The 23489-nt window shown below is 44.2% G+C and overlaps 1 protein-coding gene and 1 long non-coding RNA gene across 7 annotated transcripts in view; both read left to right on the top strand.

The window, feature by feature from the left end:
- Positions 1 to 16918, top strand: part of LOC100135972 (potassium channel TSK3) — a 152852-nt gene extending 135934 nt beyond the window's left edge. The window contains 5 exon segments of one of the 2 annotated variants that reach the window (NM_001124312.1): positions 10338 to 10465; positions 11089 to 11158; positions 14641 to 14854; positions 14856 to 14898; positions 14901 to 15015. In NM_001124312.1, the coding sequence (NP_001117784.1) occupies positions 10338 to 10465; positions 11089 to 11158; positions 14641 to 14854; positions 14856 to 14898; positions 14901 to 15015 (570 nt within the window). 2 annotated transcript variants of the gene reach the window in all.
- On the top strand, positions 5627 to 10326 carry LOC110520897. 5 transcript variants are annotated; one of them, XR_005035392.1, is made up of 3 exons: positions 5627 to 6118; positions 9234 to 9620; positions 9999 to 10326. It is a non-coding gene; the product is annotated as an uncharacterized LOC110520897 (long non-coding RNA). The 5 variants fall into 5 exon arrangements; XR_005035390.1 differs by having other exon boundaries at positions 5627 to 6172; positions 9234 to 9458; positions 9783 to 10314; XR_005035389.1 differs by having other exon boundaries at positions 9234 to 9458; positions 9783 to 10314.
- Positions 16919 to 23489: the final 6571 nt, after the last annotated feature.

Here is a 23489-nt window from a genome sequence, read left to right on the forward strand (position 1 = left end):
TACAGAGGTTTCAAAACAGTAAAGACATTACAAATGTCATATTATATATATATATATACAGTGTTTTAACAATGTACAAATGGTTAAAGGACACAAGATAAAATAAATAAGCATAAATATGGGTTGTATTTACAATGGTGTGTGTTCTTCACTGGTTGCCCTTTTCTTGTGGCAACAGGTCACAAATCTTGCTGCTGTGATGGCACACTGTGGAATTTCATCCAGTAGATATGGGAGTTTTTCAAAATTTGATTTGTTTTTGAATTCTTTGTGGATCTGTGTAATTTGAGGGAAATATGTCTCTCTAATATGGTCATACATTGGGCAGGAGGTTAGGAAGTGCAGCTCAGTTTCCACCTCATTTTGTGGGCAGTGAGCACATAGCCTGTCTTCTCTTGAGAGCCATCTCTCTCTCTCTCCTTTCTTATTCAGCCCTTAACTCTCTCTCTCTCTCCTTTCTTATTCAGCCCTTAACTCTCTCTCTCTCTCTCTCTCTCCTTTCTTATTCAGCCCTGAACTCTCTCTCTCTCTCCTTTCTTTCTTATTCAGCCCTGAACTTTCTCTCTCTCTCCTTTCTTATTCAGCCCTGAACTCTCTCTCTCTCTCTCTCCTTTCTTATTCAGCCCTGAACTCTCTCTCTCTCCTTTCTTATTCAGCCTTTACCAGATGATAACGCCCACACAGAGGGTTCCCTTCCTCACACTCACTCCTCTTCTCTTCTCTCTCTCTCGTTCTCATTCCCTTTTTCATGGCTCTCTTACTCAATCCTCCATATCTCTCCAGTGATTGGGTTAATTCTAATTGAAGTCAGTCAATTCAATTCAGGAAGTAAACTGAAATTAAAAAATTCAAATCACTTCCTGAATTGAGTGACTTTAATTCAAATTGACCCCAACCCTCCTGGTGTGTGTGTGTGTGTGTGTGTGTGTGTGTGTGTGTGTGTGTGTGTGTGTGTGTGTGTGTGTGTGTGTGTGTGTGTGTGTGTGTGTGTGTGTGTGAGAGAGAGACATGTCTCCTTCCTTTGTCACCTTTGTGTGACACGCAGCGTTGAAGGGGAGGTAGGTGGGAGGTCGTTGCCAGGGTAATTGGAAGTTTGTTGATGTTACACGTTCTCCAAGAAAACACCATTCTAATGCCTTGTTCTCATTGCTAATTATACACTTATACACATTACACACATAAGATATCAATTATGCTGTAAGCAGAAACTACATTTTACCATGGGGACACAGAGTAATCCATATAAAGCTGTAGAAACCATGTTCTCTGAGTTGGTAATTGCCATTGACAATCCACAAACACACATGACAATCATTACCATTATTAATGATAATAATTGATCATTTCCAGTAAAAAAATAAATAATAATTGATAATAATATCACCTAGATTCCAGCTCATCCCTCTGGTCCTCCTCTCTGGTCCTTGACATGTCAGGACAGTACATGTTATCCTGTAATCCCACATTAAGCGTTACCACACAGTTAATCCGATTAGTGACCAGATGTTGGACTGTTTTGCTGGAGTTATTTGGGTTTTGGGCTCTAGACTGTGAAACTGTTTATATTGAGAGGATGCCCTCCCCCCGCCCTGAGGTACATTCCAATGCTCACAATGGAGGAGTGAGTGGACTTAGTGATGTCATGTCCTTAGCCCTCACTGTCTCCCCCTCATATGGAGTGGTCACCCACAATTAGTATATCATAATATGATAATAACATGGATATGTAGTATATCATAAATTGATAATAACATGGATATGTAGTATATAATATGATAATAACATGGATATGTAGTATATAATATGATAATAACATGGATATGTAGTATATAATAATATGATAATAACATGGATATATGTAGTATGTAACAATATGATAATAACATGGATATGTAGTATATCATAATATAATAACATGGATATGTAGTATATAATAACATGATAATAACATGGATATGTAGTATATAATATGATAATGACATGGATATGTAGTATATAATAATATGATAATAACATGGATATGTAGTATATAATAATATGATAATAACATGGATATGTACTATATAATATGATAATAACATGGATATGTAGTATATAATATGATAATAACATGGATATGTAGTATATTATAATATGATAATAACATGGATATGTAGTATATAATATGATAATAACATGGATATATGTAGTATATTATAATATGATAATAACATGGATATGTAGTATATAATAATATGATAATAACATGGATATGTAGTATATAATAATATGATAATAACATGGATATGTAGTATATAATATGATAATAACATGGATATGTAGTATATAATATGATATTAACATGGATATGTAGTATATAATATGATATTAACATGGATATGTAGTATAAATAATATGATAACATGGATTGTAGTATATTATATGATAATAACATGGATATATGTGGCACATTATAATATGATAATAACATGGATATGTAGTATACCATAATATGACAATAACATGGATATGTAGTATATCATAATATAATAACATGGATATGTAGTATATAATAATATGATAATAACATGGATATGTAGTATATCATAATATGATAATAACATGGATATGTAGTATATAATAATATGATAATAACATGGATATGTAGTATATAATAATATGATAATAACATGGATATGTAGTATATCATAATATGATAATAACTTGGATATGTAGTATAAATAATAATATAATATCATGGTTAGTTAGTATATATGTGGCCCATGCGGGAATCAAACCTCTAACTCTGGGGTTGCTAGCACCATGCACTAACAGGTGGAGACGTCAGAACCACCACCATTGTTCTCCATATTGTGTTTGCATTTGGTCACAGTGAGTTTGCTGTGTTATGTAAGGAAGGATCCAGAATAGAAACAAAGCTGACTCCAGGTACGAGGTCAGGCCATGATAACCATATGGCACCAACATGGCTGGCCAGTGCCCAGGTAGGGGGAAGCCATACGGCACCAACATGCCTTCCCTGTGCCACGGTACAGATGTAGGATCTTAATTTGAACCAGTTTGCTACAGCAGGAAAATAATCTTGCAGCAACAAGACGTGAATTGTGATTTGGATGGACATTTGTGTAGAGGTTGATATATTCTTCATAAGGCGATTTTGCCTTATGTCTGACATTTCTAAGTGAAAATTAAAAATTTGATAGTGTTGTAATGATAGCGTAATGATAGGATGATAATGTTGTAACTACGTGACTAACAAGGATGATAGCGTTGTAACTATGTGACTAACAAGGATGATAGTGTTGTAACTATGTGACTAACAAGGATGATCGCGTTGTAACTATGTGACTAACAAGGATGATCGCGTTGTAACTATGTGACTAACAAGGATGATAGCGTAACTATGTGACTAACAAGGATGATAGTGTTGTAACTATGTGACTTACAAGGATGATCGTGTTGTAACTATGTGACTAACAAGGATGATAGTGTTGTAACTATGTGACTAACAAGGATGATAGAGTTGTAACTATGTGACTAACAAGGAAGATAGTGTTGTAACTATGTGACTAACAAGGATGATAGTGTTGTAACTATGTGACTAACAAGGATGATAGTGTTGTAACTATGTGACTAACAAGGATGATAGTGTTGTAACTATGTGACTAACAAGGATGATAGTGTTGTAACTATGTGACTAACAAGGATGATAGTGTTGTAACTATGTGACTAACAAGGATGATAGTGTTGTAACTATGTGACTAACAAGGATGATAGTGTTGTAACTATGTGACTAACAAGGATGATAGTGTTGTAACTATGTGACTAACAAGGATGATAGTGTTGTAACTATGTGACTAACAAGGATGATCGCGTTGTAACTATGTGACTAACAAGGATGATAGTGTTGTAACTATGTGACTAACAAGGATGATAGAGTTGTAACTATGTGACTAACAAGGATGATAGTGTTGTAACTATGTGACTAACTATGTGACTAACAAGGATGATAGTGTTGTAACTATGTGACTAACTATGTGACTAACAAGGAAGATAGTGTTGTAACTATGTGACTAACAAGGATGATAGTGTTGTAACTATGTGACTAACAAGGATGATCGTGTTGTAACTATGTGACTAACAAGGATGATAGTGTTGTAACTATGTGACTAACTATGTGACTAACAAGGATGATAGTGTTGTAACTATGTGACTAACAAGGATGATAGTGTTGTAACTATGTGACTAACTATGTGACTAACAAGGATGATAGTGTTGTAACTATGTGACTAACAAGGATGATAGTGTTGTAACTATGTGACTAACTATGTGACTAACAAGGATGATAGTGTTGTAACTATGTGACTAACAAGGATGATAGTGTTGTAACTATGTGACTAACTATGTGACTAACAAGGAAGATAGTGTTGTAACTATGTGACTAACAAGGATGATAGTGTTGTAACTATGTGACTAACAAGGATGATAGTGTTGTAACTATGTGACTAACAAGGATGGTAGCGTAACTATGTGACTAACAAGGATGGTAGCGTTGTAACTATTTGACTAACAAGGATGATAGTGTTGTAACTATGTGACTAACAAGGATGATTGTGTTGTAACTATGTGACTAACAAGGATGATAGTGTTGTAACTATGTGGCGGTAAAGTTGCTAGGGATAGCACCTTGGTGTTGTTGTGACATCATTATGACACTCTGGATAATTTCAGAATGTGCCAGCCAGCCACACACTCTCCTAGGTTGAATGAACTCTCCCACCAGCCCAATAACTTCTGTTCGTGTGTGTGTGTGTGTGTGTGTGTGTGTGTGTGTGTGTGTGTGTGTGTGTGTATGTGTGTGTGTATGTGTGTGTGTATGTGTGTGTGTGTGTGTGTGTGTGTGTGTGTGTGTGTGTGTGTGTGTGTGTGTGTGTGTGTGTTTGTGTGTGTGTGTGTGTGTGCAGTCCTTGACTGCGGTGGACTCATGCTGATTAGCAGTGCTGCCAGGTCCTTTGTGCTCCTCAGACGGGGGGATAATTGTTTTGTTCACTGCACAGCATCTCTTTGAAGTCCTCATTCAATTCATGTCTTCCGAGATGTTCCCTCATTCAAAAGAAGGGGTTGAGGGGATTTTTCAGGCCCCTGTGTTGTAATTGCATAGCAACCTACTAAACCATACTGAATATACATAATGTACATATATAACAAGGCTAGCTAGGCATCCCTGGTGCTGGAGTTCCAGAAGCAGTGCGTTTTTCCAGCCATGCAGCACACCTGACTGTACTTAGCATCTAACACACTGAGCTAATTGATCCATTTCACTGATTGATACATGCTCCCTCACTGCCACCCTCCAGGGTGTCCTACTGATGATTTCTTCAAACCTGGTCTTGGGGAACCACAGTGTGTGTGTGCAGGCTTTTGTTCTACCACAGCACTAACACACCTGGTTCAGTTAATCAAGCTTGATTTGTTGAAAATGTGTGTGTTAGAATGTGATTTGAAATGGCAGAGGCGGTGACTGTGACTCCTCCCAGGTCTCTCCTCTTACTCTCCCTAAGGACAGGTCTGTGTGGATGAATAGTATTGGGCTGTGGAGGCTGACTCTCCCTAAGGACAGGTCTGTGTGGATGAATAGTATTGGGCAGTGGAGGCTGACTCTACGTAAGGACAGGTCTGTGTGGATGAATAGTATTGGGCTGTGGAGGCTGACTCTCCCTAAGGACAGGTCTGTGTGGATGAATAGTATTGGGCTGTGGAGGCTGACTCTCCCTAATGACATGTCTGTGTGGATGAATAGTATTGGGCTGTGGAGGCTGACTCTCCCTAAGGACAGGTCTGTGTGTGTGGATGAATAGTATTGGGCTGTGGAGGCTGACTCTCCCTAAGGACAAGTCTGTGTGGATGAATAGTATTGGACAGTGGAGACTGACTCTCCCTAAGGACAGGTCTGTGTGTGTGGATGAATAGTATTGGGCTGTGGAGGCTGACTCTCCCTAAGGATAGGTCTGTGTGGATGAATAGTATTGGGCTGAGGAGGCTGACTCTCCCTAAGGACAGGTCTGTGTGTGTGGATGAATAGTATTGGGCTGTGGAGGCTGACTCTCCCTAAGGACAGGTCTGTGTGGATGAATAGTATTGGACAGTGGAGGCTGACTCTCCCTAAGGACAGGTCTGTGTGTGTGGATGAATAGTATTGGGCTGTGGAGGCTGACTCTCCCTAAGGACAGGTTTGTGTGGATGAATAGTATTGGACAGTGGAGGCTGACTCTCCCTAAGGACAGGTCTGTGTGTGTGGATGAATAGTATTGGGCTGTGGAGGCTGACTCTCCCTAAGGACAGGTCTGTGTGGATGAATAGCATTGGGCTGTGGAGGCTGACTCTCTCTAAGGACAGGTCTGTGTGGATGAATAGTATTGGGCTGTGGAGGCTGACTATCCCTAAAAGTGACTCTCCCTAAAAGTTTGTGAGTGTTTTAGTGACAAGCCAAATTTCTTCACCCTCCTGAGGTTGAAGAGGCGCTGTTGCGCCTTATTAACCACGCTGTCTGTGTGGGTGGACCAGTTTGTCTGTGATGTGTACGCCGAGGAACTTTACTTTCCACCTTCTCCACTGCTGTCCCGTCGATGTGGATAAGGGGCTGCTCCCTCTGCTGTTTCCTGAAGTCCACAATCATCTCCTTTATTTGTTGATGTTGAGTGTGAGGTTATTTTCATAGTAAAACTAAGTTTGCTGAGTAGAGTGTTGGGGGCTATTTTGTAAATGACATCGCCGAAGTCAAGGATCGGTGGGATAGTCAGTTTTACGAGGGTATGTTTGGCGGCATGAGTGAAGGAGGCTTTGTTGCGAAATAGGAAGCTAATTCTAGATTTATTTTTGGATTGGAGATGCTTAATGTGAGTCTGGAAGGAGAGTTTACAGTCGACACCTAGGTATTTGTAGTTGTCCGCATATTCTAGGTCAGAACCATCCAGAGTAATGATGCTAGTCAGGCGGGAGGGTGCGGGCAGCAATCAGTTGAAGAGCATGCACTTAGTTTTACTAGCATTTAAAAGCAGTTGGAGGCCACGGAAGGAATGTTGTATGGCGTTGAAGCTCGTTTGGAGGTTTGTTAACAATTGTGACCAAAAAAGGGCCAGATGTATACAGAATGGTGTCGTCTGCGTAGAGGTGGATCACAGAATCACCAGCAGCAAGAGCGACATCATTGATATATACAGAGAAAAGAGTTGGCCCGAGAATTGAACCCTGTGGCACCCCCATAGAGACTGCCAGAGGTCCGGACAACAGGCCCTCCGAATTGACACACTGAACTCTATCTGAGAAGTAGTTGGTGAACCAGGCGAGGCAGTAATTTGAGAAGCCAAGGCTGTTAAGTCTGCTGATAAGAATGCGGTGATTGACAGAGTTGAAAGCCTTGGCCAGGTCGATGAAGACAGCTGCACAGTACTGTCTTTTATTGATTGCGGTTATGATATAATTTAGTACCTTGAGCGTGGCTGAGGTGCACCCAAATTGTCTAGCCCAGCTGATTTGTAGGGATCCAGATTTTTGCAGTTCTTTCAGAACATCAGCTGTCAGGATTTGGGTGAAGGAGAAGCAGCGGGGGGGGGGGGGGGGGGGGGGGCAAGTTGCTGAAGGGGGTGGTGAGATGTTGGCCAGGGTAGGGGTAGCCAGGTGGAAAGCATGACCAGCCGTGAAAAAATGCTTCTGAAATGATCGATTATCGTAAATTTATCGGTGGTGACAGTGTTTCCTATCCTCAGTGCAGTGGACAGCTGGAAGGAGGTGCTCTTATTCTCTATGGAATTTACAGTGTCCCAAATCTTTTTGGAATAAGTGCTACAGAAAGCAAATTTCTGTTTGAAAGAGCTAGCCTTAGCTTTCCTAACTGACTGAGTATATTGGTTCCTGACTACCCCGCATATCGCGGTGGCTATTCGATGCTAATGCAGAATGCCACAGGATGTTTTTGTGCTGGTCAAGGGCAGTCAAGTCTGGGGTGAACCAAGGGCTATATCTATTCTTAGTTCTATATTTTTTGAATGGGGCATGCTTATTTAAGATGGAGAGGTAAGCACTTTTGAAGAGCAACCAGGCATTCTCTACTGACGGGATGAGGTCAATATCCTTCCAGGATACCCGGGCCAGGTCGATTAGAAAGGCCTGCTCGCTGAAGTGTTTTAGGGAGCGTTTGACAGTGATGAGGGGTGGTAGTTTGACCGCGGACCCAGTACGCACGCAGGCAATGAGGCAGTGATCACTGAGTCCCTGGTTGAAGACAGCAGAGATGTATTTAGAGGGCAGGTTGGTCAGGATGATATCTAGGAGGGTGCCCATGGTTATGGATTTAGGGTTGTACCTGGTAGGTTCCTTGATGATTTGTGTGAGATGGAGGGCATCTAGCTTAGATTGTAGGACGGCCGGGGTGTTAAGCATGTCCCAGTTTAGGTCACCTAACAGTACGAACTCTGAAGATAGATTGGGGGCAATCAATTCACATATTGTGTCCAGGGCACAGCTGGGGGACGAAGGGGGTCTATAACAAGTGACAACGGTGAGAGACTTGTTTCTGGAAAGGTGGACTTTTAAAAGTAGAAGCTCGAATTGTTTGGGCACAGACCTGGATAGTAAGACAGAACTATGCGGTCTATCTCTGCAGTAGGTTGCCATTCCGCCCCTTTGGGAGTTCTATCTTGTTGGAAAATGCTATAGTTAGGGATGGAAATTTCAGGTTCCTAAGCCAGGATTCAGACACGGCTAGGACATCTGGGTTGGCGGAGTGTGCTACAGCAGTGAATAAAACAAACTTAGGGAGGAGACTTCTAATGTTAACATGCATGAAACCAATGCTTTTATGGATACAGAAGTCAACAAATGAGAGCGCCTGGGGAATGGGAGTGATGCTGGGGGCTGCAGGGCCTGGGTTAACCTCTACATCATCAGAGGAACAAAGAAGGAGTAGGATAATAGTATGGCTAAAGGCTAAAAGAACTGGTCGTCTAGTGCGTTTGGAACAGAGAGTAAAAGGAGCAGGTTTCTGGGCGCAGAAGAGTAGATTCAAGGCATAATGTACAGACAAGGGTATGGTAGGATGTGAGTACAGTGGAGGTAAGCCCCAGTCATTGAGTGATGATGAAAGAGGTTTTGTCTCTAGAGGCACCATTTAAGCCAGGTGTGGAACAAAAGGCATATTGAGCTGGGCTGTGGAGGCTGACTCTCCCTAAGAACAGGTCTGTGTGGATGAATAGTATTGGGCTGAGGAGGCTGACTCTACGTAAGGACAGGTCTGTGTGGATGAATAGTATTGGGCTGAGGAGGCTGACTCTACGTAAGGACAGGTCTGTGTGGATGAATAGTATTGGGCTGAGGAGGCTGAGGAGGCTGACTCTACGTAAGGACAGGTCTCTGTGGATGAATAGTATTGGGCTGTGGAGGCTGACTCTCCCTAAGGACAGGTATGTGTGGATGAATAGTATTGGGCTGAGAAGGCTGACTCTACGTAAGGACAGGTCTCTGTGGATGAATAGTATTGGGCTGTGGAGGCTGACTCTCCCTAAGGACAGGTCTGTGTGGATGAATAGTATTGGGCTGAGGAGGCTGACTCTACGTAAGGACAGGTCTCTGTGGATGAATAGTGTTGGGCTGAGGAGGCTGACTCTACGTAAGGACAGGTCTCTGTGGATGAATAGTATTGGGCTGAGGAGGCTGACTCTACGTAAGGACAGGTCTGTGTGGATGAATAGTATTGGGCTGAGGAGGCTGACTCTACGTAAGGACAGGTCTGTGTGGATGAATAGTATTGGGCTGTGGAGGCTGACTCTCCCTAAGGACAGGTCTGTGTGGATGAATAGTATTGGGCTGAGGAGGCTGACTCTACGTAAGGACAGGTCTCTGTGGATGAATAGTATTGGACAGTGGAGGCTGACTCTCCCTAAGGACAGGTCTGTGTGGATGAATAGTATTGGGCTGTGGAGGCTGACTCTCCCTAATGACAGGTCTGTGTGGATGAATAGTATTGGGCTGAGGAGGCTGACTCTCCCTAAGGACAGTGTGTGACTGACTGTATGTGAGCAAATGTGTGTGGAGGGACAGAGAGAGTAGGGACTGTTGTACTCTCCAGGGGAAGAGAAAAACAGAGGAGTGAGTTGAAAGAAGACAGGAAAAGGAAGAGAGATAGAGACTGAGAACGAGAGAGAGGAAGATAGAGAGAGATGGGGCCGGTGAAGAGGCCGGGTAGATTTGCTGCCTGACTCGGTTGCCAGGGGCTACCTGTGTAACTGTGTGTGTGTGTGTGTGTGTGTGTGTGTGTGTGTGTGTGTGTTATCTCCGTGCAGATAAAAAATGCTGCGGCCAACGTTCTGAGGGAGACTTGGCTCATCTACAAACACACCAAACTACAGAAGAAGATTGACCACTCCAGAGTCCGCAAACACCAGAGGAAGTTCCTGCAGGCCATCCACCAGTGAGAGCACACACATCACATCTCTGACCCGCAGCCCTCAATACACTTACTTACATGTATTAACAACCCAGACATATTGTCTAGCCTAGGTCTCTGTGGTTAGTTCCAGGACAGGAAACACTGCATTGTGATTGGTTGACAGAGCTGACCCAGCATCATTGTGAGAAACATCCTGATAGATGTGTTTAACTATTTCTAGCTAGCTCATCCATGATGAATGAAAAACGCCATTGATCATGCAAATAGTGGTTAACCTGTGTTAATTAGTTGTAGAGGTTGGCTAGCTAGTCTGACACCTGTCTAGTCTGACGTGAAAATAGATTAGACAATGATGGGTTTATACCTGCTCTGGAAGCCAAATGGATCTCCTGTCCAGTGAATGGTGCTAACTGAAGCTGTTGGACCAGTTGGCTTCTGCTGTATGTACTTTCTGGTCTGGTCTATGCTGTCTAATTCTAGAATCTGATGCTATACTCCTGCTGCTAACCTAGCTGGGCTAATAACTGTTACCTGGCTGTGACCTAGCAGTTTTCTGGCTTAACTCTTTTGTGGATGCATCATCGATGTGTGTGTGTCACAGTGTGTAAGTGTGTGACACAGTGTATGTGTGTGTTTCTTTGCAGACTGCGTAGTGTGAAGATGGAGCAGAGGAAACTGAGTGATCAGGCCAACACTCTGGTGGACCTCTCAAAGGTGACACACACACACACACACATATACACACACACACACACACACACACATATCACACACACACGTAGAGCAATGTCAAATGCTGAAATCTGTAATCATACAGGATATTGTTTAACTCTGCCGCTGACTGGTGTCTTTGTGTACATGGACACTTCCGGATACAGAAAGCACCTCTTCCAAACAGCTAGGCTGCCCATAACAGTTGAAACGGAGCGGTAGCTTGCTAGTTACTTTGCTTTAGTCTTACTGTACTCAGGCCAGCAATCTGAAGGCCATGTACTGTTAGTCTATGTACGTGGCAGAGATATCAGATATCAGTGCTACTAACTTGCACCTATATCCAAAGCTGTCCAAGCATGATACGAGGGGCTGGTATTTAAGAAGCACACAAACACACACACACTCACACAAACATACAAACACACACACAAACACACCACATGCAATACCCTCTGACACACATAACTTTGCCCCCCAAATATATCTCAGCATTCCGCTGTTTCCACTCTGACCCATCTGTTTCTGTGGCTTTGCGTCTCCTAGCAACCGGAACAAGTGTTAAAAATGGGATGACAGAGAGAGAAAACGAGAGAAGAGAGGAGAGAGGGAGGGGGTGTATTTCTGTTAATGTGTGGGTGTGAATGCATGAGAGAAAGAAAAAGAGAAAAAAAGAGAAAGAAAGAGAGAGGGTGGTTCAGTGTGTAGGTGGTGTGTGTGTGTCTCTATGGATCAGTGCCTTCTGCCACAAATATTTTCAATCGGCCACTCTTTACCATGGTTACGATGCTCTGATGGCCGATGGAGGGATGTTCTGTCTACCTATTCTCTCTCTCTCTCTCCTTTCTTATTCAGCCCTTAACTCTCTCTCTCTCTCCTTTCTTATTCAGCCCTTAACTCTCTCTCTCTCCTTTCTTATTCAGCCCTTAACTCTCTCTCTCCCCTTTCTTATTCAGCCCTTAACTCTCTCTCTCTCCTTTCTTATTCAGCCCTGAACTCTCTCTCTCTCCTTTCTTATTCAGCCCTTAACTCTCTCTCTCCTTTCCTATTCAGCCCTTAACTCTCAATTCAATTCAATTCAAGGGCTTTATTGGCATGGGAAACATGTGTTAACATTGCCAAAGCAAGTGAGGTAGATAATATATAAAGTGAAATGAACAATAAAAATTAACAGTAAACATTACACATACAGAAGTTTCAAAACAATAAAGACATTACAAATGTCATATTATGTATATATACAGTGTTTTAACAATGTACAAATGGTAAAGGACACAAGATAAAATAAATAAGCATAAATATGGGTTGTATTTACAATGGTGTGTGTTCTTCACTGGTTGCCCTTTTCTCGTGGCAACAGGTCACAAATCTTGCTGCTGTGATGGCACACTGTGGAATTTCACCCAGTAGATATGGGAGTTTTTCAAAATTGGATTTGTTTTCGAATTCTTTGTGGATCTGTGTAATCTGAGGGAAATAAGTCTCTCTAATGGTCATACATTGGGCAGGAGGTTAGAAAGTGCAGCTCAGTTTCCACCTCATTTTGTGGGCAGTGAGAACATAGCCTGTCTTCTCTTGAGAGCCATGTTTGCCTACGGCGGTCTTTCTCAATAGCAAGGCTATGCTCACTGAGTCTGTACATAGTCAAAGCTTTCCTTAATTTTGGGTCAGTCACAGTGGTCAGGTATTCTGCCGCTGTGTACTCTCTGTTTAGGGCCAAATAGCATTCTAGTTTGCTCTGTTTTTTTGTTAATTCTTTCCAATGTGTCAAGTAATTATCTTTTTGATTTCTCATGATTTGGTTGGGTCTAATTGTGCTGCTGTCCTGGGGCTCTGTAGGGTGTGTTTGTGTTTGTGAACAAAGCCCCAGGACCAGCTTGCTTAGGGGACTCTTCTCCAGGTTCATCTCTCTGTAGATGATGGCTTTGTTATGGAAGGTTTGTGAATCACTTCCTTTTAGGTGGTTGTAGAATTTAACGGCTCTTTTCTGGATTTTGATATTTAGTGAGTGTCGGCCTAATTCTGCTCTGCATGCATTATTTGGTGTTCTACGTTGTACACTGAGGATATTTTTGCAGAATTCTGCGTGCAGAGTCTCAATTTGGTGTTTGTCCCATTTTGTGAAGTCTTGGTTGGTGAGCGGACCCCAGACCTCACAACCATAAAGGGCAATGAGATCTATGACTGATTCAAGTATTTTTAGCCAAATCCTAATTGGTATGTTGAAATTTATGTTCCTTTTGATGGCATAGAATGCCCTTCTCGCCTTGTCTCTCAGATCGTTCACAGCTTTGTTCAGCCCTTAACTCTCTATCTCTCTCCTTTCTTATTCAGCCCTTAACTCTCTCTCTCTCTCCTTTCCTATTCAGCCCTTGACTCTCTCTCTCTCCTTTCTTATTCAGCCCTTAACTCTCTCTCTCCTTTCTTATTCAGCCCTGAACACTCTCTCTCTCTCCTTTCTTATTCAGCCTTAACTCTCTCTCTCTCCCTTCTTATTCAGCCCTGAACTCTCTCTCACTCTCTCTCTCTCCTTTCTTATTCAGCCCTGAACTCTCTCTCTCTCCTGTCTTATTCAGTCCTGAACTCTCTCTCTCTCTCCTGTCTTATTCAGCCCCGAACTCTCTCTCTCTCTCCTTTCTTATTCAGCCTTAACTCTCTCTCTCTCTCTCTCTCTCTCTCTCTCTCTCTCTCTCCTTTCTTATTCAGCCCTGAACTCTCTCTCTCTCTCCTGTCTTATTCAGCCCCGAACTCTCTCTCTCTCTCCTTTCTTATTCAGCCTTGACTCTCTCTCTCTCTCTTTCTTATTCAGCCCTGAACTCTCTCTCTCTCTCCTTTCTTATTCAGCCCTGAACTCTCTCTCTATCTCCTGTCTTATTCAGCCCTGAACTCTCTCTCTCTCTCCTGTCTTATTCAGCCCTGAACTCTCGCTCTCTCTCCTGTCTTATTCAGCCCTGAACTCTCTCTCTCTCTCCTGTCTTATTCAGCCCTGAACTCTCTCTCTCTCTCCTGTCTTATTCAGCCCTGAACTCTCTCTCTCTCTCCTGTCTTATTCAGCCCTGAACTCTCTCTCTCTCTCTCCTTTCTTATTCAGCCCTGAACTCTCTCTCTCTCCTTTCTTATTCAGCCTTTACCAGATGATAACGCCCACACAGAGGGTTCCCTTCCTCACACTCACTCCTCTTCTCTTCTCTCTTTCTCATTCCCTTTTTCATGGTTCTCTTACTCAATCCTCCATATCTCTCCAGTGATTGGGTTAATTCTAATAGAAATCAGTCAATTCAATTCAAGAAGTAAACTGAAAAAAAAACAATCAAATCACTTCCTGAATTGAGTGACTTTAATTCAAATTGACCCCAACCCTGCTGATGCCATTGCTAAATGATCTTCCTCTCTTCGTGTGTGTGTGTGTGTGTGTGTGTGTGTGTGTGTGTGTGTGTGTGTGTGTGTGTGTGTGTGTGTGCTTGCGCGCGCGCGCGTGCGTACAGATGCAAAGTGTGATGTACGAGCTGATGTCGGAGCTGAACGATCGCAGTGAGGACCTGGAGCGGCAGATGCTGTCTCTGGAAACACGGGTGGAACAGCTGACCGCCGGCTTCAGTGCCCTGCCTGCCCACCTGTCTGCCACGCTGTCTGCCCAGCACACCACCTTGCTCCACCTGCTCCGAGAGAGGGACTACAGAGGAGGAGGATGGGGAGGGGGAGTTGCAGGTGGAGGAGGGACAGCCCTGGTCCCTGTTGCTCAGCTGGCCCCTGCCCATGCCCTGACCCCAAGCCCAAACCTGGCCCCAGAGCCACAGCAGCCCCCAGAAGGAACCATAGAGGGTAGCACTAGTCCCAATACTAGCACCTCCAGTTGTTGAAGAGAGGAGGAGGAGAGGATGGGAAGTGGAAAGAAGAGGTGAGGGTAGAGGAGGAGATAGATGGGCCAGTAGGAATACGGGATGAGGAGGTCAGCCCTAATAATTGCAACTTCAGATGCTGCAGAGAGGAGGAGGGAGGGGGGGTAAGGGAGGGCAGCCAGAAGCCCAACACTAGCTCATCCAGATGCTAAGGAAAGGAGTAGAGAGGAGGGGTGGGATAGGGGAGGAAAATAGAGGAGTGGGAGAAATGGGGGAGGGCGAAGGAAAGGATCACAGATAAGAGGCTGTGAGAGGGAGGGAGGGATGGGAGGTAGACAAGGTGAGGGATAGGAGAGCCAAGGAAGTGGAGGGAGGTTGGGAGAGAGAGAAGGAGATGGAAACGGAGAGGGGGGAAAGGGGGAGGAAGGGGGAAACAGATAACCAAGACTAATTACAGAGGTCTTTAATGGAATCCAATCTAATGACAGGAAAACGTCTTCCTCTCTTTTTCCATTCGTCCCTCTCTATCCCTCTTTCTCTTCATCTCTTTCTCTCCCTCCATCTCTCGCCCTCTTCCCTCCCATCCCTCCATCAGGAATGATTGACTATGACTTTTTGTCCTTTTGATCTATTTTCTATCTAACTGCTACTTGTGTGGTAACGAGCATCCCTTTAACTAACCATTTAATCAACGACCATAATACATACTAAACACCACACACACACACACACACACACACACACTCTCCATGTAGTATGCCTACCTTTTAACACACACACACACACACACTCTCCATGTGGTATGCCTACCTTTTAACACACACATACACACACACCATGGCAACATAAACACACCACAACAAAATACACAGCAAACACACACACACACACAAAATAGCACACAATATCGCGCAGCATACTATAGTAGACTATAAAACACTATAGTACAGCCTATACTATAGCCTATTACTGCCAAGCAGACAATGCACTAAGTCCAACTGAAAAGAACATACTGCCAGGCATTTATTACTTGACACAGAGCATAGACACGGTCCAAGGAAACACTACTGCCATATTTCCTTATGCACACGTCCCCAAAACTCTGTTTTAATGAATGTATGCTGTACATTTCAAACCACAAGCACACCGTTTGCACAGGGGCACAGATATGCCTAAACCCACACACATATACGCTGAACCACACCCACATTCGGACACACACACACACAATCTACCAAAGTGCTCTCTCTCAAATGGACTACAAAAGAGAGGCAGAAGAGGATGTCACTGGGGAGATGGGAAGAGGAGTTTCAGATTTCCTGACAATGTTTTTCAAGGAACATTGGATTTGGACTAGTACTAGTGCTTTGTGGACGGCACTTTTCACTGTGCTCGATGGACTGCCATAGACAGGGAATTAAGGAATATTAACCAGACAAAGGATACAGGCCATGGCAAGAGAGAAACGGTTGCTTACAAAACTTAACCCTATAGAGGGAGAGACTATATATCTGAGAGAATAATTATTATGATGTGATGGAATAAGATATTATTTTTCTTCTGTAAGCCCTTTCTACGGAGACCAATTTGAAAACTGTCTTATAGTGACATTCTGTGGCCGGAATACTGAATTACACCCGCTTGGAATATTGTACTGTACAGTAAGTATACTGTTACTGAAATCTACATAGGTTTGTATTGCTCAGTCTTTTCTACCATTACGATTTAACGGTTATAGCTAATATCTACTATTATTATACTATAGTATTCTTCTCATTCGTCCTGACAATTAATGATAAATGTATTAATAAAAAACTTTAATAATAATAAATCATGGACAAGGGAGGTGCGTTTGAGGGTGAAATGATTTTGTAATTTTATTTTATCAGAGATAATTAATAAAGTATATATCTATATAACATCACTGAGTTATTGGGTGAATTTTGGCTTGTCTGTTCTTTCTTCTTTGGAATCATTACAGTTTACCTGCAGTATAAAAACTACTCTGCCTGTAGACACCTGTCCTGTTCCGAAAGGTTGCTTGATCAAATCCCCACCTGTCGTTCTGCCCCTGAGCAAGGCAGTTAACCCACTGTTCCCCGGGCACCGAAGACGTGGATGTCCATTAAGGCAGCCCTCCGCACCTCTCTGATTCAGAGGGGTTGGGTTAAATGCGGAAGACACATTTCAGTTGTATACATTCAGTTGTACAACTGACTACTGTCCTTTTCCTATGTTAGAATACCTGAACCCAAAATATAAACTTGTTTGACTAAAATGTTTGTAAACATTGTAAATGTAAACAAACACTGTATATAGCCTCAAAACATGGTTAAAACGATAATGTTGATATTATGGATGATTACTGCTTGCATCCAAAGCTCTGTCTATGAATTTGAGAGTGGTTACATTTCTTCAGGCCCATCCCTCAGCTTTTTACCAAAACGGTGGCGGGTCATCTGCTTTGTTATTGTTTTAATCGCAGATTGGCTCTTTAAATAATCTAGTTGCAGCTGCATAAGGAGTGTTTGAAGACGTGTTATGGTGCGAAATTCTATTTGTTCCTTGGAGATACAAAATGTATTGTATATCAATGTAACAAGTTTTATAATTTAATGTTAGATAAAACAAATGTAACCTGTATGTCCAAATAATAATTTTGGACCCCAAGAAGAGTAGAGTTTTTTTTTATAAAAAAAAAAAATCCCCCTTTTTCTCCCCAATTTCATGGTATCCAATTGTTAGTAGTTATTATCTTGTCTCATCGCTACAACTCCCGTACGGGCTCGGGAGACATGCGTCCTCCGAAACACAACCCAACCAAGCCGCACTGCTTCTTAACACAGCGCGCATCCAACCCGGAAGCCAGACGCACCAATGTGTCGGAGGAAACACCGTACCCCTAGCGACCTGGTCAGCGTGCACTGTGCCTGGCCCACCACAGGAGTCGCTAGTGCACAATGAGACAAGGATATCCCTACCGGCCAAACCCTCCCTAACCCGGACGACTGGTTGTGGAATGTTCAAGACTCTAAGCACATGACGTCCCTGTTCTGTCACTAGCTAGTCATGAACGCGCTGCTTTGTTTTTGGCAGCTCAGATCAAAAATCAACAACGATAGTGACGCGTTGCTGTCTACGAACATTTTGCAATATTGTTTGGTTGATGGCTTTTTAGTTGCTGTTTTTGTCTCATTAATTTGTTTATTTAGAAATGACAAGTCACTGATGAACATATATCGTTTTTTATTACTTGTTAGCTAGCAATGGCTATCGAAACCTCTAAGTTTAGCTAGTTAATGTTAGCTAGCGTTAACAGTCCAACGTAAACAATGCGACTTTGCTTAAAAAATGAAACCGCTCTAACGTCAGTTTAAGTGTTTTGATCGCAATTGTTGAGGCCTCAAAATGTATTCACAACAATTAAGTAAATTATAGATTTTTAGTGTAACTATTATTGCTTTGCATCAGTCGACAAGGCTGAATGTTCCCAAGTTACTTTTGCCCAGATCAAATCATAATCATGTCAACTTCACGTTGACAGCAGAGAAGGGATGCTATAAATGGTGAGTGGCAGTGAATGATGAAATGAATGTTTCTATTCAGATTGTCAAGTTGATGTGGTGGTGCTGAAAAAGCAGAAGATGTATCAACTTAAATATTAGACATAATGCCAAGTATTTTCAGGGTGTCCTCCCGACCCCCGGCAGTCGTTGTTTGGCCCCTCTCTCCTTCCATCCTCCATCCATCAGCCTGTAGCCAGCATGTTCTAGTGTCCGCCCGGCCTCAGTCCGCTCCACTGGACACTAACCGAGGGGCCAGCATCACACGGGGACAGGACTGTGGTGAGGGGAGTGTGTGTGTGTAGCAGAAAGGAGAGAGGGAGGGGTGTGGAGGGTGTAACTAAACAGCCATCATCTTTCAGTGACTGGCCATACCCTGCGCTGTGATGTCATTGTTGACCAGATCAAGCAGATTCAGGTTGTCACGACGACGTGTCAACTGTTCACCGAGGACCCACCCCTCGTGCTCTCCGTCATGGCACAGGACTCACCTTGTCATTGACATATCACCCACCCTACACATTTAACTCTGAGGGCTAAAGGATGTCAATATGTAGACCAGGGGTTGTTCCTCCTGTCATCCCTCCATAAGAATGAGTGCTGAGCATGGGCCACTGATGTTCCTTCGAGAGCTGAGCTTAAATGCCCCACACATCCAAATGTACCACAGGCTCACAGAGGGAACAACTCAAACCATCCAAATGTACCACAGGCTCACAGAGGGAACAACTCAAATCATCCAAATGTACCACAGGCTCACAGAGGGAACAACTCAAATCATCCAAATGTACCACAGGCTCACAGAGGGAACAACTCAAACCATCCAAATGTACCACAGGCTCACAGAGGGAACAACTCAAATCATCCAAATGTACCACAGGCTCACAGAGGGAACAACTCAAACCATCCAAATGTACCACAGGCTCACAGAGGGAACAACTCAAACCATCCAAATGTACCACAGGCTCACAGAGGGAACAACTCAAACCATCCAAATGTACCACAGGCTCACAGAGGGAACAACTCAAACCCAAAGGGTTAAAAGGAAACTTTGGTTTATTGTCGACAGTTTTCGGCTGCCAGGCCTAGTTCAAAACGAACCTGTCTATCACCTTTTGTCTATTATCCACATCCAGCCCCAGAAGGTCCCTTTTCCTCTTTATTCTCTTGGCTTAGAAGACAGACAGACAGACAGACAGACAGTTGTGCTAAAGAACCTGGATCTGTGTGTTTACTGCTCCCTTCTGGCACCAAGAGTCTCTCTGCCTGAGGATGTCATTATCATCCCTCTCTCTCTCTCAGGCAACACATTCAGTAGTCTGGCAGGTCTACAGTTTGCGTGCAGGCTAGTAAAGGACTCAGAGACAGCAGAGATTGTTAGGTGAGACAGAGGGATGGAGAAAGAGGGAAATAATGGCAAAGGAAGGTGAAAGAAACATACAGTCAACTGAAAACGTTATGTACAGCGCATTCGGAAAGTATTCAGACCCCTTGACTTTTTCCACATTTAGTTACGTTACAGCCTTATTCTAAAATGTATTAAATAAACATTTTCCTCATCAATCTACACACAATACCCCATAATGTCAAAATAAAAACAGGTTTTCAGAATAAAAATGTAATAAATAAATACCTTATTTACATAAGCATTCACACTGTTACGGTTTTCTTTAGGTGAAGGAGAGTCGGACCAAAATGCAGCGTGGTAACTTTCATACATGTTTAATAATGAAGAAAAACGAACAACACAAAAACAACAACCGGACCGTGAAAACCTATACAGCCTATTTTTTTTTTTTTATAAAAATAATTTATTATCATCAATACCATTCATTCTTTACAACTCATAATTTCCATACAAACTCAAGTAGTGGCATTTTAATTTAAACAAAACAAAAACCCCAAACAAAACCTCAGGGGAGCATCTTCCCTCCCTGTCATCCTACAAACTACCTTTCCCTATCTCCCCGTCCCTAATCTATCCCCTTACAAATCTAAATGACACCCAGCCCTAAACCCCCCTTCCACCTCTCCCGGGCAGCATGCTGCCCCCACTTCCTCTCCTCCCTCTTCATCCTCCCCCTCAAATCTCCTTCCACCCTCCTCACTATCCCTTCCACCCCCCAATCTCTCCCTGTCTTCACCATGTTCTGCCTGGCTTCCCACAGCCCCCGTTTAAAGAGACTCATGAGAAGCCAGAGCAGAAACCTGTCCCTATCCGTCCCTCTCGCTCTCCCTACACCTCTCTTTAACCTGGCCCACGTCAATACAAAATCCCCCCTTACCAAACCTAACAACACCCGTGCCCTAGCCCATACTACTCCGGCAAAGGCACAGTCCCAAAAGACATGGCGCACAGTCTCCTCCCTGCCACAAGAGGATCTTGGACAGGTGGGGGATTGCACCAAACTATACCGGTACATGATGGAACGTACCGGCAAGCACTTATGGAGGCTCAACCAATTCAGGTCCTTGAGCCTGTTGTCCAGACCCCGCGCCTGCACTCCCTCCCAGACCACTTCCGAGATGCCCACTACAGGCGCCGGACTCCCTGCCTTTCTGACCTCCTCGTACAGGTGCCTGTGATCTAAACCTACTCGGGCAACTTCAACCTCAGGGTGCTCACGTAGCCACTTGGCCGCATGACCAAAGTGCCACGGCAGCTGTTCCGCCCGAGGACCCGTGTTAGACCACACCATTACGCTTCTCGCCTGATACGAGAAGAACACCCGCAGGAGGTAACCGGACGGGTGTATCACTGGATGAGCAAGCTCCGTTAACAAGAAAGAAACAAAAATTGCGTCCAGCTTGAGGGGGAAATGTGGTACCCCCCTACCTCCCTCCCCGATGGGACAAAGCATGCGTGCCCTGGCGACCCACTCGCACCTGCCACTCCACATGAACTGAAACACAAGCCTCACTAGAGGCCTCCTCAGACTAGCCGGCAATGGGTAGATGTACGCCAAATACAAAAGAGACGGCAACACATCCACCTTTAGAACCAGGACTTTGCCCATAAAAGACAAATACCTAGCCTTCCACATTGCTAGCTTCCTCTGTACCCCTGCGATACGCATGTTCCAGTTTAGCGTCGCTGAGCCGGAGGTCTCAAAATGGACCCCGAGAATCCTCAGGGCCCCCTCACAGAGAGATAACCCCCCGGGCACATCCGTTCTACCGCTCCATCTTCCGAAAAACTTGACGGAAGACTTTGCATGGTTCAGAACTGCTCCCGACGCTCGGGTGAAATCCCCAAAGATGGCAAGGGACCTTGTCAGGCACGAGTCCTTGCACAGCAGCAAGGAAGTGTCGTCGGCGTACTGCGTCATCTTAACACGCAGCCCACCACTTCCAGGGATCAACAAGCCTTCCACCTCTGTGTCTGCCCTAATGGCAGCCCCCAGAGGCTCCATGTACAGAACGAAGAGGAGAGCCGAGAGTGGGCACCCCTGCCTGACCCCAGACGAGAGGTCAAAAACGTCACCCAAGTGACTATTTACACTAACTCGGCACCCCGCTCCGACATATAATGCAGGAATCCATCCTATGAACTTCTCCCCAAATCCTAATCGACCTAACACTCTGAATAAAAATGATCTATTCACGCGATCAAAGGCTTTCGCCTGATCTAGCGCTGCTACCATTAAAGGCAGTCCTCTATCTTCAACCCAAGCGATGGAGTCCCTGATTAACTGTAGGTTCCATCTAATAGAGCGGCCCTCTACCCCGCACGTCTGATCCTCATGGACAACGTAGGGAAGGGCTGTGCGCAACCGGTCTGCTAAAACCTTTGCAAGTAGCTTGTAATCTACACACAGCATGGTCAACGGCCGCCAGTTGCCAAGGTCTGTTACTTCCCCCTTCTTATATAAAAGTGACAGCACACCAACAGCCATTGATCCCCCCGGGACCCCCGTCTCAAGGATGGCCTTCAAGACTTCGAGGACCACTGGTCCAAGTATACCCCAAAACTTGAGATAAAACTCAGCCGGCAGCCCATCTATCCCAGGCACCTTCCCTTTTCCCATCCTCCTAAGAGCGCTCTCAACCTCTTCTAGTGAGATCTGGGCCTCCATCACTTCTCTAATGTCCTCCGGCAACCGCCTGGACAAGTGTTCTAAAAACACATTTCCCTGCTCTACATCTATTTCCCTTTCCTTAAATAAACCTTGGAAATGATCAGTTGTCACCCTGACCATATCCTCTGGTTCTCTAACTATACTACCATTTTCTTCCCTAACGCCATGCATTACCTTCCTACTCTGTCTGGCCCTAACCGACTTAAAGAACATAGCAGAACAAGTCTCATTGTGTTCTAGAAAGCCACTATGCGCACGCTCCAGGAAAGCTCGAGCCTTCCGCTCCTGCAACTCCCTGAGCTGCGCCTTTAGGGTTGCGGATCTCTCCCAGTCAAACGACCCGCCGAGGTTGCCTGCCTCGTACTCGAGTTCAATTAACCTTTGGATACGATCCACCTCCCTCCTCTCCTCCCTTTTTTTCCTCTTGCAATATCCTATTATAAAAGCCCTAATCCTCACCTTAACTAATTCCCACCACTCTAACACCCCCTCGCACATGGACCGGAGACCCTCAAGCCTCCAAAAGAAACCATAAAACCCGTCAACAAAAGCCTGCTCCTCCAGCACATTCCGATCTAGCTTCCAGTACCCCCTACCAAAGAGGCAGACTGGCGACCCCACCTGCAGGAGCACCCCGTCGTGATCCGAAAAGAAAACAGGCAACAGCCGCCCAGACAACTTACCCAAAGACCTGGGTACAAAAATATAGTCGAGCCTCCGCTCAACCCCCCTGGAGTTGCGCCATGTAGGACCGTCCATTTTCGGAGTAGTGTGCAGACCACCATCTACCAGACCATGGCAAGCCATTAGCCTGGCAATGGCGCCTGCACTGCTATCCCCCCCTCTTCCTAAA

This window comes from Oncorhynchus mykiss, chromosome 2, assembly GCF_013265735.2.
Source record: "Oncorhynchus mykiss isolate Arlee chromosome 2, USDA_OmykA_1.1, whole genome shotgun sequence".
NCBI classification, from domain to species: Eukaryota; Metazoa; Chordata; class Actinopteri; order Salmoniformes; family Salmonidae; genus Oncorhynchus; species Oncorhynchus mykiss.